General features: G+C 36.6%; 1 protein-coding gene across 2 annotated transcripts in view; it reads right to left on the bottom strand.

The window, feature by feature from the left end:
• Nucleotides 1-14,419, bottom strand: part of tekt3 (tektin 3) — a 45,867-nt gene that overhangs the window by 7,759 nt on the left and 23,689 nt on the right. The window contains exons 1-3 of one of the 2 annotated variants that reach the window (XM_084135387.1): nucleotides 12,401-12,493; nucleotides 9,836-9,876; nucleotides 465-1,056 (exon numbers count right to left, since the gene is read on the bottom strand). In XM_084135387.1, coding sequence (XP_083991513.1) covers nucleotides 465-1,037 — 573 coding nt within the window. In that variant the 5' untranslated portion in view covers nucleotides 1,038-1,056; nucleotides 9,836-9,876; nucleotides 12,401-12,493. Of the gene's footprint in view, nucleotides 1-464; nucleotides 1,057-9,835; nucleotides 9,877-12,400; nucleotides 12,494-14,419 lie in introns of those variants that run through there. The other variant, XM_084135388.1, reaches the window with a different exon arrangement.

Raw genomic sequence — 14,419 nt, 5'->3', positions numbered from 1 at the left:
ACGGGTAACTCTGTAAAGACAGAGGTGGAACACATTGAGGTCATTGTAGATCTAATGCTCAGTGTGTGTGATTGAGTGTGTATATCTTACACTCATAAAGGTTCTGTTACCAAGTGGTTTCTAACAATGGGTCACCTGACACTCTACTGTGGGCTTTTCTAGTTAATGGGTCTTCAGCTATCACCATGACCCAAATTAGGTGTGTAACTGACTACAGACCAGAGCTGTGCCGTGCCTCTTTCCAAGCACTGATGGAAGATTTGTTACAATAGTAAAAACAAGAAATGGCCTTTAGCTATTTTTCGAGAGGCGAAATGTGTAAATGTGATGTTTGTTTATTAATTTGGTTAATTAATGTTAATTAAAGTTAAATAACTCAATTTACCATTGACTTTCATGCTGTTGCAGATTAATCACTAAATTAATGTAGTAAACTATATTATATGTATATATAAATATATCACCTGCAGTGGCCCTTCTGTCTCAGCTAGTGCTCTTTCCAGCCTTCTTTTCACATCCGTCAGTACTGATATCTCTGTCACCATGTTGTCTATCTCATGATTGAGCTCAGACCTCCAGAAGCTGATGTCGTTCAGTCTTTCTCCAATGTTCTTGCTGGTGGAGTCCTGAGTTCTGCGAGTCAGCTGGTCCTTATCCTGAATCAGTCGTATCGTGTCTCTTCGAAGCCTTTCGGCACTGTTCCGGGACGACTCTGACTCCCTGTAGTTACTCTGGTTAGACTTGTACCAGTCCTCTGGCATATATCGTGAACTGAGAGCCGTCCTGTTAGAGGGGTAGAACATGGTTTTGGCCCGGACTAAGTCCAGGTTGTCTCTTTGAATTGCCGATACGGTCGGGATAGCGCTGCCACTTCTAAAGTAAGAATTAGTCCTCCAGGGCATGTTTGAATTCTGGTTGAGGGTAATGGCCGGCTGATGGCTCCTATAACTGGATGCTGTGGTGGATATGGCCGGCAGGAAGTGGCTGGTTTTGGGCCGAGCATAAGTGGCCATCTGGGTGGATCCAATTAGCTCCATGTGTTAATCAATTTTTTCCCTGGAAAATAGAACAGAATCTGCTTTGGAATGGTGACTTTGTGGTTAACATTCCTGGGCTGCATGTGTGTGTGTCTCATTTGGCATCTGGCCTTAACATCAGACTGCATTAAATAGTTTAAGTGAAAATGTAAAATAGAGCAAATTAAACATTTATTAATTCATTAAATTGATTATTTATTTGCACTGCAGTAAAAATGTGACAACTAGCCCCGGTCACAATACAGTATAGCCTATGGAAAAATATAGATATCAAAGTAATTTAATTTAACAATTTGAATGTGCATTCTGTTAATCTTTATATAATATTTGTTAATGTTATTAATTAAAGTTATCATAACTTGTTACTACTTATAGGACATGCAAGGCATCGGCGAACCAATATCCTATACGCTTAGAAGAAGCTCTTAAATTTAATATATTAATTTGTGTATCTGTTCATTTACTTAAGTGCTGAAAGAGACAATATGCAAATATTCGCCTAATTGTAAGTCGCTGTGACAATTGATACGTGTAAATTCAAATTAAACATCGTCACAGAACATTAATTTGCATGGCATCGTTTTAATATCGTGTCCAAAATGCGCCAAATCAAAGAAAAATCAAACCGACCAATTAACTCGAGCAAGATAATCTGTAAACATCTTTATATAGGCTATGAGTTTAAATAAAAAACGTTCTAAACTCACCGTGTGTTTGAATGTGTCATTCGCATGAAGCGCTCGCGCACATGTGTGCAGTCTGTGCACCGTTGACAGGTGAATGCGTGCACCTGTGTGCAGAACAGTGGAGAACTCTACGCATGCGCGAGAGATCTCGAACGGCACTGTTGTGCATTATTCATAGATAAGCCCTTCACAGGTCGTCATTCCGCGAATCACTTCTGTAAGAGCTCAGTCGAAAGCACAGTTATTCAACACTACTGGTTTAGAGGCAGGTATAGCAACCAAACACTATATATATATATATATATATATATATATATATATATATATATATATATATATATATATATATTTGCCTGAAAAAACAGCTAACATATATACATAATTTAAAATAATATAGCCTATATGATTGAGATCACATTATTTATTTATTTTCTAAAAATATCTTGGGTAAAATAATTCAATGCATCTGTCTATACAGTATATCTCTGAACACAAAATATTCTCATGTCATGCTTTCTGGGCAGCCATACCCCCTGGTGAGTTATTGCAGTCTCTGTCTAGAAACCATTCAGAATACATGAACTAGCAGTAACATAGTTCAACAGGGTCGAATTGATCAGCCGTGGATGAACTGGGACAAAGGGTCATTGTGATCCTCTGAGAGACATTATCATTTATCTTTGTGCCATTGAATGCCAAGCATGCTTAAAGTCCAATGTGATTTGTTTTCATTCACAATTTTCATAATTTAGTTTTCATCCAAACTAATGTATGGCGAACGAGCATGCAGTTGTGGTGCAGTGAGCAATCCTTTACCTTTGACGAAGTTTGCGTGTGATACTTATCCAGACTCTTATCTAGATATATCTTTTCTTAGTTCTTTTTGTGCAATTTTTGTTACTTTTCTTTGTTACTTTTGTATATAGCTTTGGTCTTTTTTTCCTGGGACTGTTTCACCTCTCAAGCACTGTCAATAAACAACACTTTACACCTAACATCACTGCGAGTATTGCCATCATTTATTTTTTCATTTTTTTTGTGCAAACCCAGTTTCGCTGCACAGCGGGCATGCAAAGACCTGTTGTCTCGCACTGTGTTTTCATTTGCAACTGTAAAGAGTAGTGAGGGCAATCATCCTCAACTTTGCATTCAGGGCTGATGTCTGAGATTGCAGATCTCCATGTCTGTAGTCTAATGTTTCAGATGTGATGATACACTAAAGGCTGAGACTTCAATGTTTGATTCCTGAGTGTTTCAGTACTGCTTATACTTTTGTCTCAACTGACCATCTAACCCAAGGTGTTTGGTGCAATGAGAAAGCAATTCATGTCCAGAGGAGATGGGGATGGGTCTATTTTCTATGTGCAGTGAAAATATACTTTTATTTGACTAGGAAACGGCACAGTTAATATTTCACAAATGAAATGGGCTCGAGTTCTTGCCGCAGAGGTGTGGCACATCTGGACAGGAAACACAGCTGGAAGTGTGAATGTAAATGTTGAGTGCAAAGCGAGTAGCACCTCTGCTGAAAGCTGTATGTGTTGACTGATGCTTCGTCCTGTCTAGAGGATAGCATTACTTGTATTTGAAATGAAGTGTCCAGATGGAGTGAAGTAATTGCTATAAAGTGATAACCATACATTTCTAAATGTTTTTTTTAACAAATACCTTTAAATATGAAATGTCCCACAGGGAATTCTAGGAATGTCAGTTAACAGTTTTTCATTGTGAATTATAATTCGATTTGTTCTGTTTTAAAAACTGTACATTTAACAGTATTTTATTATGACCGCCGCTAGCGTAGCTAGCGAAAACGGTCATATAGGGATTGTCAAAGTTTTTTTTTTCTTTTTTTTTCGTCATCTACTGAATTTTTCGTCAACGATACCAGGGACACCGAAACACCGGGAAACATGAAATTTGGTGGGCATGTAGCCCCACTAGACTTTTACGGAAAAAATTCGTTTGGTCCCCGGGGGCCACTCCCCCCCCCGCGCTGGGCCCCCCCAAACCCAAAAAATGCAGTTTTTCCTAAATAACTACCTGAACCGTGGCACCGAGGATGAAGACATTTTTATGGTATGTTGCTCTTAAGGGCCCACATCAACCTAGCCCATAATCACTCATTTGTGATTTGCGCCCCTCCCATAAAAAATGAAAATGCAATATTATTCTGCTTTAATCGCCCCTATCTTCAGTTGAGATGTTCAGAACTGCACCATATTTCATGTGTATGATTAACTTGACATCCTCTGGGGGTATGCTAAGTTTCGTAGAATTTCATCCATGGGGGGGTATAAAATAAATTCATTTATGTGCACATTTAGTGACTGTACACTCATCGGCCTGTAGATGGTGGTGTTGAGCGAAGGGTTGCTGGTTTAGGATGATACTGTCACTAAGGTTGCCAACTGTCCCGAATTAGGCGGGACGTCCCGCATTTTGGGCCTAATTTATTTGTCCCTTGCGTGACCTCCCGTGTCCCGTTTTTTGACAAGCTGATAAACCACTGACTGATACAACAGCAACAGCAGCAGTGCTGACCACGACACTTGAGAATGATCACCGACACCTGTCATCATCCAATCACAGCTTTTTTTAATCACTGTTTTGAGACAAATCATTGTTTGATTTGCGAACATCCTCTGCCGTCTGGTCGCTTCCGCTTCAAGCCGGACTCGTCTCGCGCTAACGGTAATTTCCTTTCACTGTCCACGTTTTGATTTCGGCTAATCAATTTTGGCGAATGCAAACAACGTGATTATTGTTCATGAGTCTAACATCCAGCCACGCAAGAAAACATGTAATCTACCTGAGGGAATAATATGCTCAAAAAACATTTCTGATTATTATTAATGTTTTAAAGCTTTTAGAAAGTACATAGAAAGCTTTTGTAACATTATCTTAACTGTCACTTTTGATTAATGTAATGCATCCTTGCTGAATAAAAGTAGGCAATTACTTTCTTTATTTTTTTTCCCAAAAAATAATCTTACTAACCCCAAACTTTTGAACTGTAAGCCTAGTGTATAATGTTAAAAAAGCTTTCTATTTTAGATAAATGCTGTTATTTTGAACTATGGTTTGTTTGTAATGTGACTTTTTTCATGTATGACATTAAAATTATTTTTAGAATTAAATACATAAATAGGTTAAGCAATACAAATGTGTTTATGTCTGATAACCTTTTAAACACAAACTTAACTGCAGACACTGAAATGACGTACACTGTGTGATACAGTACAAATATTTTGAGTGTCCCTCATTTTCCTATAAATAACCACGATTGTCCCGCATTTTCCTTTTCTGAAGTTGGCAACCCTAACTGTCACACACACACATGCAGGAATACAAACAAACGCAAGCATGCACACACACTGACATCCACACGCACAGACACACACCCATACACACACACACATACAAATCCACATGCACAGACACACACACAAACACACACGCGCACACACATGTACGCACGCATACATACACGCACAGACACACACACACACACAGACACACACATACACAGACACACACATACACAAACACACACACATACACACACACACACACACAGACATGCACATACTACTACTTTTTTTAGGTATATACATAAACACGCAATACAGCCAAATTGCTCCACGTCATTTCTTTTTGTGGAAAGCCAGTGCAGGCCTGAGCGGTGGTCATATTTTGTACCGCCATGCGGTACATCTAGTTAAATATCTGGTTATAGATCTTTTACAGTTTTCCCTGTACAGGAAAATTTTCCCTGTACCTAAGTATGGGAACTGAATCGCTAGCGTTTTTACAGATTTTCTTTTTTCTTTTTTCTTTTTTTACAGATTTTACAGTTAAACAATATTTTACACTTTTTTTTTTTTTACAGTGCACATTTAAAAAAAAAAAAAAGTATGTTTTGGTTAACTGGCAAAACATCAAAATGTCAGTTTTAAGAAATGATAAAATATAACTTATTAAATTAAATTTGAGGTATAATTTTTTTTTTTCATATTTCTGAAGGAAGTCTGAATTGATTTGATTAAAAATACAGTAAAACAGTAATATTCTGAGATATTATTACAATTTAAAATAAATGTTTTTAAATAAAACATTTTATGTATTTTATTCCTATGATGGCAAAGCTGAATCTTCAGCAGCCATTACTCCAGTCTTCAGTCATTTAATCAAGATGTCATAACTGGACTTTCATATGAAAATATATGAAAACTACAGACTTCTCTCTGGTGACATAAATCAAGAAATTCCACACTGTCATGGCTACCATTATTTGTGTATACAATCATCATCCTGAGTGGAGGGAATCTGAGCTATGAATCTGTGAATTAGTTGAGAGGACATCTTCTAATTATTGCATGGCCCCCAATACCTCCACTCCCCCTCAATGAGGATGGGTTACAGCTGCTTTATCAATGATTCATTCAACAGGAAGAGCTAACACTGGGCTGTCTAACACAGCACGATCACCCGTGTGTCCTGTTACAGCCCAGTGCGTCCAGGACTCAGGCTGGGTGTCGTGTGTTTATCCTGTGCTGGGCTCGTGTCTCTCAGTTCTGAACAGGGTGTTGACATGTATTGACTCATGCAAAAGGAAAATTGCTTTGCCGCTGAGTCTCAGAGCCTTCATGGCCTGGAATGTAAATGTATAGATTCTTTTTAAATAAATGTAGTGATTCTTCTTGAATAAATGTATTGATTCTTTTTTAAATAAATGTAGCGATTTGATTTGAATGAATATATCGATTCTTTTTGAATAAATGTATTAATGCATTTTGAATAAATGTAACGTTTCTTTTTGAAAAATGTAGCGACTTTTCGAAAGAAATGTTGCATTGATGCACTTTGAATGTGGCAAAAAGTAGCGATTCTTTTTAAAAAAGTAGCTATTCTTTTTTTAAAAAGTAGCGATTCTTTTTTAAAAAGTAGCGATTCTTTTTAAAAAAGTAGCGATTCTTTTTAAAAAAGTAGCTATTCTTTTCGAAAAAGTAGCGATTATTTTTTTAAAAAGTAGCATTTTTTTTCGAAAAAGTAATGATTCAGTAGCAATATTTTTAAATGTAGTGTTTGCATGATTGATTGTATTGTATTCAATTCTGATATATTGATGTATTTTGAATAAAAGCATTTTTAAAAAGTAAAAATAAAAAAGTAGCGATTCTTTTAAAAAAAGTAGCAATTCTTTTTTTTTAAAAGTAGCGATTCTTTTCGAAAAAGTAGCGATTCTTTTTGGAAAAAGTAGCGATTCTTTTTTAAAAAGTAGCGATTCTGTTTGGAAAAAGTTGCGATTCTTTTCGAAGTAGTAGCGATTCTTTTGGGAAAAAGTAGCGATTCTTTTTTTTTTAAAAAGTACCGATTCTTTAAAAAAAAGAAAAAGTAGCGATTCTTTTTGGGAAAAGTAGCGATTCAGTAGCAATATTTTTTAAATGTAGTGTAGTGTTTGCATTGATTGTATTGTATTCAATACTGATGTATTGATGTATTTTGAATAAAAGCATTTTTAAAAAGTAAAAATGAAAAAGTAGCGATTCTTTTTGACAAAGTAGCAATTCTTTTTGACAAAGTAGCGATTCAATAGCAATATTTTTTAAATGTAGTGTAGTGTTTGCATTGATTGTATTGTATTCAATACTGATGTATTGATGTATTTTGAATAAAAGCATTTTTAAAAAGTAAAAATGAAAAAGTAGCGATTCTTTTTGAAAAAAGTAGCGATTCTTTGCGAAAAAGTAGCGATTCTTTTTGACGAAGTAGCGATTCTTTTTGACAGTAGCGATTCTTTTTGACAGTAGCGATTCTTTTTTTTTAAAAAAGTAGCGATTCTTTAAAAAAAAAAAGTAGCGATTCAGTAGCAATATTTTTTAAATGTAGTGTTTGTATTGATTGTGTTGTATTCAATTCTGATATACTGATGTATTTTGAATAAAAGCATTTTTAAAAAGTAAAAATAAAACAGTGGCAATTCTTTTTTCAAAAAGTAGTGGTTCTTTTTCAAAAAGTAGCGATTCTTTTTCAAAAAGTAGCGATTCTTTTTCAAAAAGTAGCGATTCTTTTTCAAAAAGTAGCGATTCAGTAGTGTTTGCATTGATTGATTGTATTGTATTCAATACTGATGTATTGATGTATTTTGAATAAAAGCATTTTTAAAAAGTAAAAATAAAGTAACGATTCTTTTTTGGAAAGAGTAGCGATTCTTTTTGAAAAAGTAGCGATTCTTTTTGACAAAGTAGCGATTCTTTTTTGGAAAGAGTAGCGATTCTTTTTGAAAAAGTAGCGATTCTTTTTGACAAAGTAGCGATTCTTTTTGACAAAGTAGCGATTCAATAGCAATATTTTTTAAATGTAGTGTAGTGTTTGCATTGATTGTGTTGTATTCAATACTGATGTATTGATGTATTTTGAATAAAAGCATTTTTAAAAAGTAAAAATGAAAAAGTAGCGATTCTTTTTGAAAAAAGTAGCGATTCTTTTTGAAAAAAGTAGCGATTCTTTGCGAAAAAGTAGCGATTCTTTTTGACGAAGTAGCGATTCTTTTTGACAGTAGCGATTCTTTTTGACAGTAGCGATTCTTTTTGACAGTAGCGATTCTTTTTTAAAAAAAAAGTAGCGATTCAGTAGCAATATTTTTTAAATGTAGTGTTTGTATTGATTGTGTTGTATTCAATTCTGATATACTGATGTATTTTGAATAAAAGCATTTTTAAAAAGTAAAAATAAAACAGTGGCAATTCTTTTTTCAAAAAGTAGTGGTTCTTTTTCAAAAAGTAGCGATTCTTTTTCAAAAAGTAGCGATTCAGTAGTGTTTGCATTGATTGATTGTATTGTATTCAATACTGATGTATTGATCTATTTTGAATAAAAGCATTTTTAAAAAGTAAAAATAAAGTAGCGATTCTTTTTTGGAAAGAGTAGCGATTCTTTTTTTTGGAAAAAGTAGCACTTCATACGAGTCTTGAGTGATCAAGCGCTGAAACAGAGCATTCTCTCAGACAGAACTAATAGTGCAATAATACATCAGCAACAATAAACAAGTGTTGATTCGGAAACCACCGCATAAACATAAATATAACGTGATCATGACTCAATTGACATTTCAGCTCAAAGGCACAGGTGTTCTGGCGCTGATCTGCTCACTCCTTGTCCTTTTAACCTGCCGGAACGTCAGTGGATTGGTTGAACGTCGGTCATTTAGTCCATCATAAGAATTATTTGTAGAAACAAAAGCACAAAAGAGGAAAAGAGAAAAATACAAAATGCACGTGGAACGTAACATGGGTGTTTTAATTAGTGAGACATCTAAAACATTCTGGAAGGGGGGCCTGAGGACTGGACTTTTTACCATTACAGCTTAAAAAAAAAATATATATATAATAATAATAAATAATAAAATCGTATTAACTTTAAGATGTATATTTAGTCATCAACGAGAATACTTTTTGTGCGGCAAAAAACTAAATAATGACTTTATTCAACGATTTCTTCTCTTCCGTTTCAGTCTCCGACGCGTGTTCGTGAGAGCAGCACGACGCATGCGTGTGGTGATGACGCAGGAGCTGGCGTTCTGACATATGACCCGGAAACGCAGGGCTGTGTTTACAAGCAGAGGATGCATGCGTCGTGGTGCTCTCCTGAACGCGTGTCGGAGACAGATACGGAAGAGAAGAGATTGTTGAATAAAGTCATTATTTTGTTTTTTTTGCACACAAAAAGTAATTCTCGTCGCTTCATAAAATTAAGGTTGAACCACTGTAGTCACATAGACTATTTTAAAGATGCCTTTCCTACCTTTTTGGCCTTCAAAGTGTTGATTAAATAGCTATCAGTGGAGCCCCCGAGCCATTGGATTTCAACAAAAATATCTTAATTTGAGTTCCGAAGATGAACAAAGAAGGTCTTGCGAGTTTGAAACGACATGAGGGTGAGTAATGACAGAATTTAATTTTTTGGGTGAACTATCCCTTTAATTACAGTGGGGGCTCCACTGCACTGATTCAGGAGATTCCATTCTCTGGCCTAAAATTACAAAAAGAAAAAAAATTAAGAATATTCAACACCTGTCACAGGTACCAATTGGCAGAAATTCATTCTTACCATATGTGAGCGAACCTGGGAAATGTGTCCCTCTGATGGGCCTACAAAAAGGGAAAAATAATGAGGGAAAAACATAGCCATTAGCTTTTGAACCAAACATTGATTGTAATTTTGGTGACGTATTGATTCAATGCGTAAAATCTAAAACAGACAGATACAGGCAAAATGATCTCTCTGTCTGTAGATGCTATTTTAACTAACCATTAAAAGGCACTCTGGCTTTCATACAGTGGGTCTAAATACAACAACAAAAAATGGTTTTAGAATATACGGCTTATGTAGATGTGCATTATATACATAATTCACCTGCTATATTGCCAAATATAGCCGACTTTTTCATATCAATCAACATACAGGGATAACCAGGCTTCAGACGGGCTGTTTACACAACACCGTTTTCAACTAAAACCGTACAACTTTTTTTGCGTTTTGAGTGCCTGAAAACGCAAACTTTTGAAAAAAGGTTTCAAAGTGCAAGTTTTTGAAAATGGTCTCCGAGTAAACAATAATAACGCGACTATCTGAATATTCAGCATCTGAAGCTTCATGCACATGTGTATTACGTGTTCACTCTATACTGTGTTCATCACCATCTAATGGCCTGGCAGCAGAAGTGTTTTTAGTAGTTTTCGCGGATCCGTGTGACTGGGGATCGTTTTGACAATGGTGTTGCGGAAAACGCGGAAAACCCAAAGGAAAAACGTCTCAGTATTTGGTTGTGTAAACGTACCCTCAGAGCATAGTAATTATCGTAATTATATGCTAAGCTAAAGCCCGCCCACACGTTAACGTGATTGGTTAGGTAGTTTGTGACGTAAAGTTCAACGTCGATTTCAAACCTTGGTTTAAGGAGAAAATACTCAACAATGGCGTTGACTTATGAATTTGCACATGGTTTGTCTTAAAGGGGCTATGTGTAGGTTTTTACTTAAAAAAATCTTTAAGATAGAGTTTTCATTTGTACATGTATGAGCCAACCATGATGTAATAAAAATAATGACACCTTGACTGTCCACCACGGTTGCCTCTATCAGCCTGTAGGGCCCGAATCGGCGCGAAAATTCACAAAATGTGACGTCATGCGCGTTCTCGTCTACTTGGGCTTACATCCGTACGGCACGGCAGCCATTATTAGTATTCAGCGGCAATCGGTAGTGTTTTCAAATGGTGTTTTCTTAATTCAAACATTATGCTGGTGAATCTCGATGAGCCGTCAGTGGTTGCTGCGGCAACCCTGGTTGATGTGGTCGTGCTCGTACGAGCGTGTGCGCACCGAGAACGAGCATGAGACTGGCTGCAGTTCCTCTAACGGCCACTGGTGTCAGTAACTGTTAGAAATTTCAGAACCTACGCAATGCTCCTAGATTTAAAAAAAAAACAATTACATAAAAAAAAAACAAAAAAAAAACACATAGACATACAACATTAAAAACTTGATTTTCACCCCAGGGGGTCTTCCTGGTCATTAGTTTGTGTACGGCGCGCGTTCATGTTACTCTATTAGCGCCGCAGTTCACTCGACTCAACCAGGAAAAGCACACAAGTTGCAAGAAATAAAGATCAATAAAAACGTGAAATTAGCGATTCTTTTTAAAAATGTAGCGATTCTTTTAAAAAAAAATATAGTGATTGTTTTGGAAAATGTAGTAATTGGTTTTTTTAAATAAATGTATAGATTAATTTTTAATAAATGTATTGATTGTTTTTGAATAAATATCGATTCTTTTTGAAAAATGTAGCTTTTCTTTTTGAAAGATGTAGCAATTCTTTTCGATTTGTCGCTCATTTTTAGGAAAACTGTAAGTTGGACCAGTTAGTAAAAGATAGCTATAGCGACCCGAGTCAGAACAGTCTGAAGGTCTGACCTGAGTTTTGAGGATGTAGAGTTAAAGCTCTAGGAGGAGATAGAGTCCAAAATTTTAGAGTCAGAAGAAGAAGAAATATAAGATTATTAGCATTTCAGCAAGTTAGCATTTTCAGTAAGTCAAACATTTGTCAGCCTCAGCGCTGTAATGCAACATATTTTTGACTTTCGCTCCATTCCAGTTGCTCTCTTTGCCAACGGATCAGAGTTTCTCAACGTGAGCCCCTCTCTGTTATCCCACTGTGGTTTTCTTCCTGATGTCTGTGCTTTTACTAAAATATCATTCCATGAATTCCCAGTTAGGCAAGCTAATGGCCTACAACAGGGAAATAATAGTCCCTCACTCTTTTTTATTATTCTAATGTGGATGTTTGATGGATCCAGTCTCTTTACTATGGAGAGCTGTTTCCGCCTCAGTGACTCCCAACAAGATCTTGCTATATGACTTGTTTTCTTATTTCAATGAGCATTTGTTTACTCAGAGATTGAAACAGACTTCTATACTTTGCTTACTTGAACATAAAGACATTTAGACTTTGTGCCGTTGAGTCGCAGCTTCTCACCAGGTGGTCTAATATCACGACCGTCGGTTTTCTATGTCAACAGAGTAAGCTGAGATTCAAAAGGGCATTGTGCCAACGATCTACTGTATCTCTTGACACACATTCTGAAGTACACACACACACAATAACACATCAGACCTCATGTCATTGCTTCTCCTCATATTGAATATGCCCTGTAAAGGCATGAAGAACAAACCCACGTTGACGTCCTTTGCTCTCTAAACAGCAAACACCTCCCCAGTGCCCACTGGCTTCAGCCTAGAACGTGAGTGTAACTTTAGAGTATCCTATATTTACCCTAGTACTGTGCCTCTGGAGGGTCTGCGGTGTACTACTGCATGCCATGAATGCTTGAGAGGACAAACCAATTTTATGAACGCTTTGGAGTCTTGCAAAGAGTATTCTGAGTATAGGTTTTCATGAATGTGAAATCCAGATTGAAATGCGGTTATAGTTTTTGCAGAATGAACTCTTAGGAGCAACTTACACATATTGTGAGATATACAATTACATTGTGCACTGTACATTAACTGTCACGTGACTTCCAAAGAGTTGAATTATAGTGGAGGAGACATATGGGCCATTTTTTGGGGTGTTTTTTGGTTCTTTTTGAGCTTCTTATTCTTTTTGGGTCTTCAAAAAACTATTTGCAATGATGATTGACAGGAGTGATTTAAACTGCCACATGCATGCAAAATTGATATTGCTGGATAAAATGCTGTGCTTTTATTATGAATCAATGCTCTCTGAGGGTTAGGCAGGTTGGTTTTCATGCTAACACTATGAGACCTGACACAGTCTGGTATTCCAGAGGATCAGATGAATAGAGAGAGAGAGAGAGAACTTACTCTTGATCACTCAAATGACGGCACTGCAGGGTTCAGGTTTCCATGCCGCAGAGGGTTTGACTGCTGGCTATCTGAGGTGAGGCGTTCCATCTATTCCTTTTCGTTACTGGGCCATATAACTCGTAATTCATTCACCTCTTCCATGAACTTCTACACAGAAACACATGAAGTCTGGAAATTCTGGCATAGAGGAAGTGATGCTATTTACTATTTAAACACCATTGACATTGCATGAGGAAAGGGCTCGGTCGGGTCTCTAGAAATTTGGGGAGGGTCTATGTTTACCTTTCCTCTTTGACTCCATCAAGTGTCAGTCACGGAGGTTTGAACATCCTGCTTTGTTAAACTAGGGGCCTCTCTTTCCTCTCTGGCTTTGTATTTACTCAGTATATTATGACATCAGTCATGCAGTTTCTTTACTAATGAACAAAATATTGAATTGGGTAGAGGAAGCTGCTCCCAGATATGTGTAAATCTTTTTGGAATAGGCTTTATGTCGAATGTCACATGAACAGGAAAACAGGCCCTGTCGGATCTGCTTGTCAGAAAGTGTAAACAGCAGTATGATGAACTGACGGCGATATCTATGGACATTTAAGCTAACCCAGCTAGTTTTTTATTTTTTATTATTGTTGGCATTTTATTCAGTTTTAATGTAGAAGAAAAATAAAAAAACTTTTAGTTATCAATCTGCATATGTGATGAACATCTGTTATGCTCATTTTTGCTCACTCTTTTGAAGGCATCTTGAGTAAAAAAAAAAGCTCTATTTTAAACAAAGCACATACAAAAGACCTGAACTGGAAATGATGCGACCTGTTTTACAGAATGCGAATATCCCCCATAACATCTCTGAATCATTGATTGGATGGATTTGCAGCATGGCAACCATAGTTTTCTCACTGTTGCTATGGGTTACCATCACACCTGAATAGGAGAGTAAACGAGGCATTACATCTGATTAGCCAATAGTAGCCCCATACTGAGACAAAGGCATCTGGTATATCTGTAGAAGTCAACAATGACAGTCAGTGCACTGAGCTCTTGCATAATTAATATTTCCTCTTTATTTGGGGTGTTTTCTTTTGTCTAGATAAATCTGTTTCAGATCACTGCATTAAAAAACCTTAAACGTCTTGAAAGGAAAACGTGGTGAAGACGTGAGAAGCATTCTGTGTGATGTTTGGAATGTCACAGTTCAGGTGCTGGATCATCATGTGCCATTTAGATACTTAGCTGCCACATTCTAAGCCTCAGTGAATCTCCTATAAATATTCTCAATGGGTGGTCTCTTTGGCATATAAGCCAA

This window comes from Abramis brama (assembly GCF_963993115.1).
Source record: "Abramis brama genome assembly, chromosome: 14".
NCBI classification, from domain to species: domain Eukaryota; kingdom Metazoa; phylum Chordata; class Actinopteri; order Cypriniformes; family Leuciscidae; genus Abramis; species Abramis brama.
The sequence above is the reverse complement of the archived record's forward strand: the minus strand, read 5'-3'. Positions and strand labels throughout refer to the sequence as shown.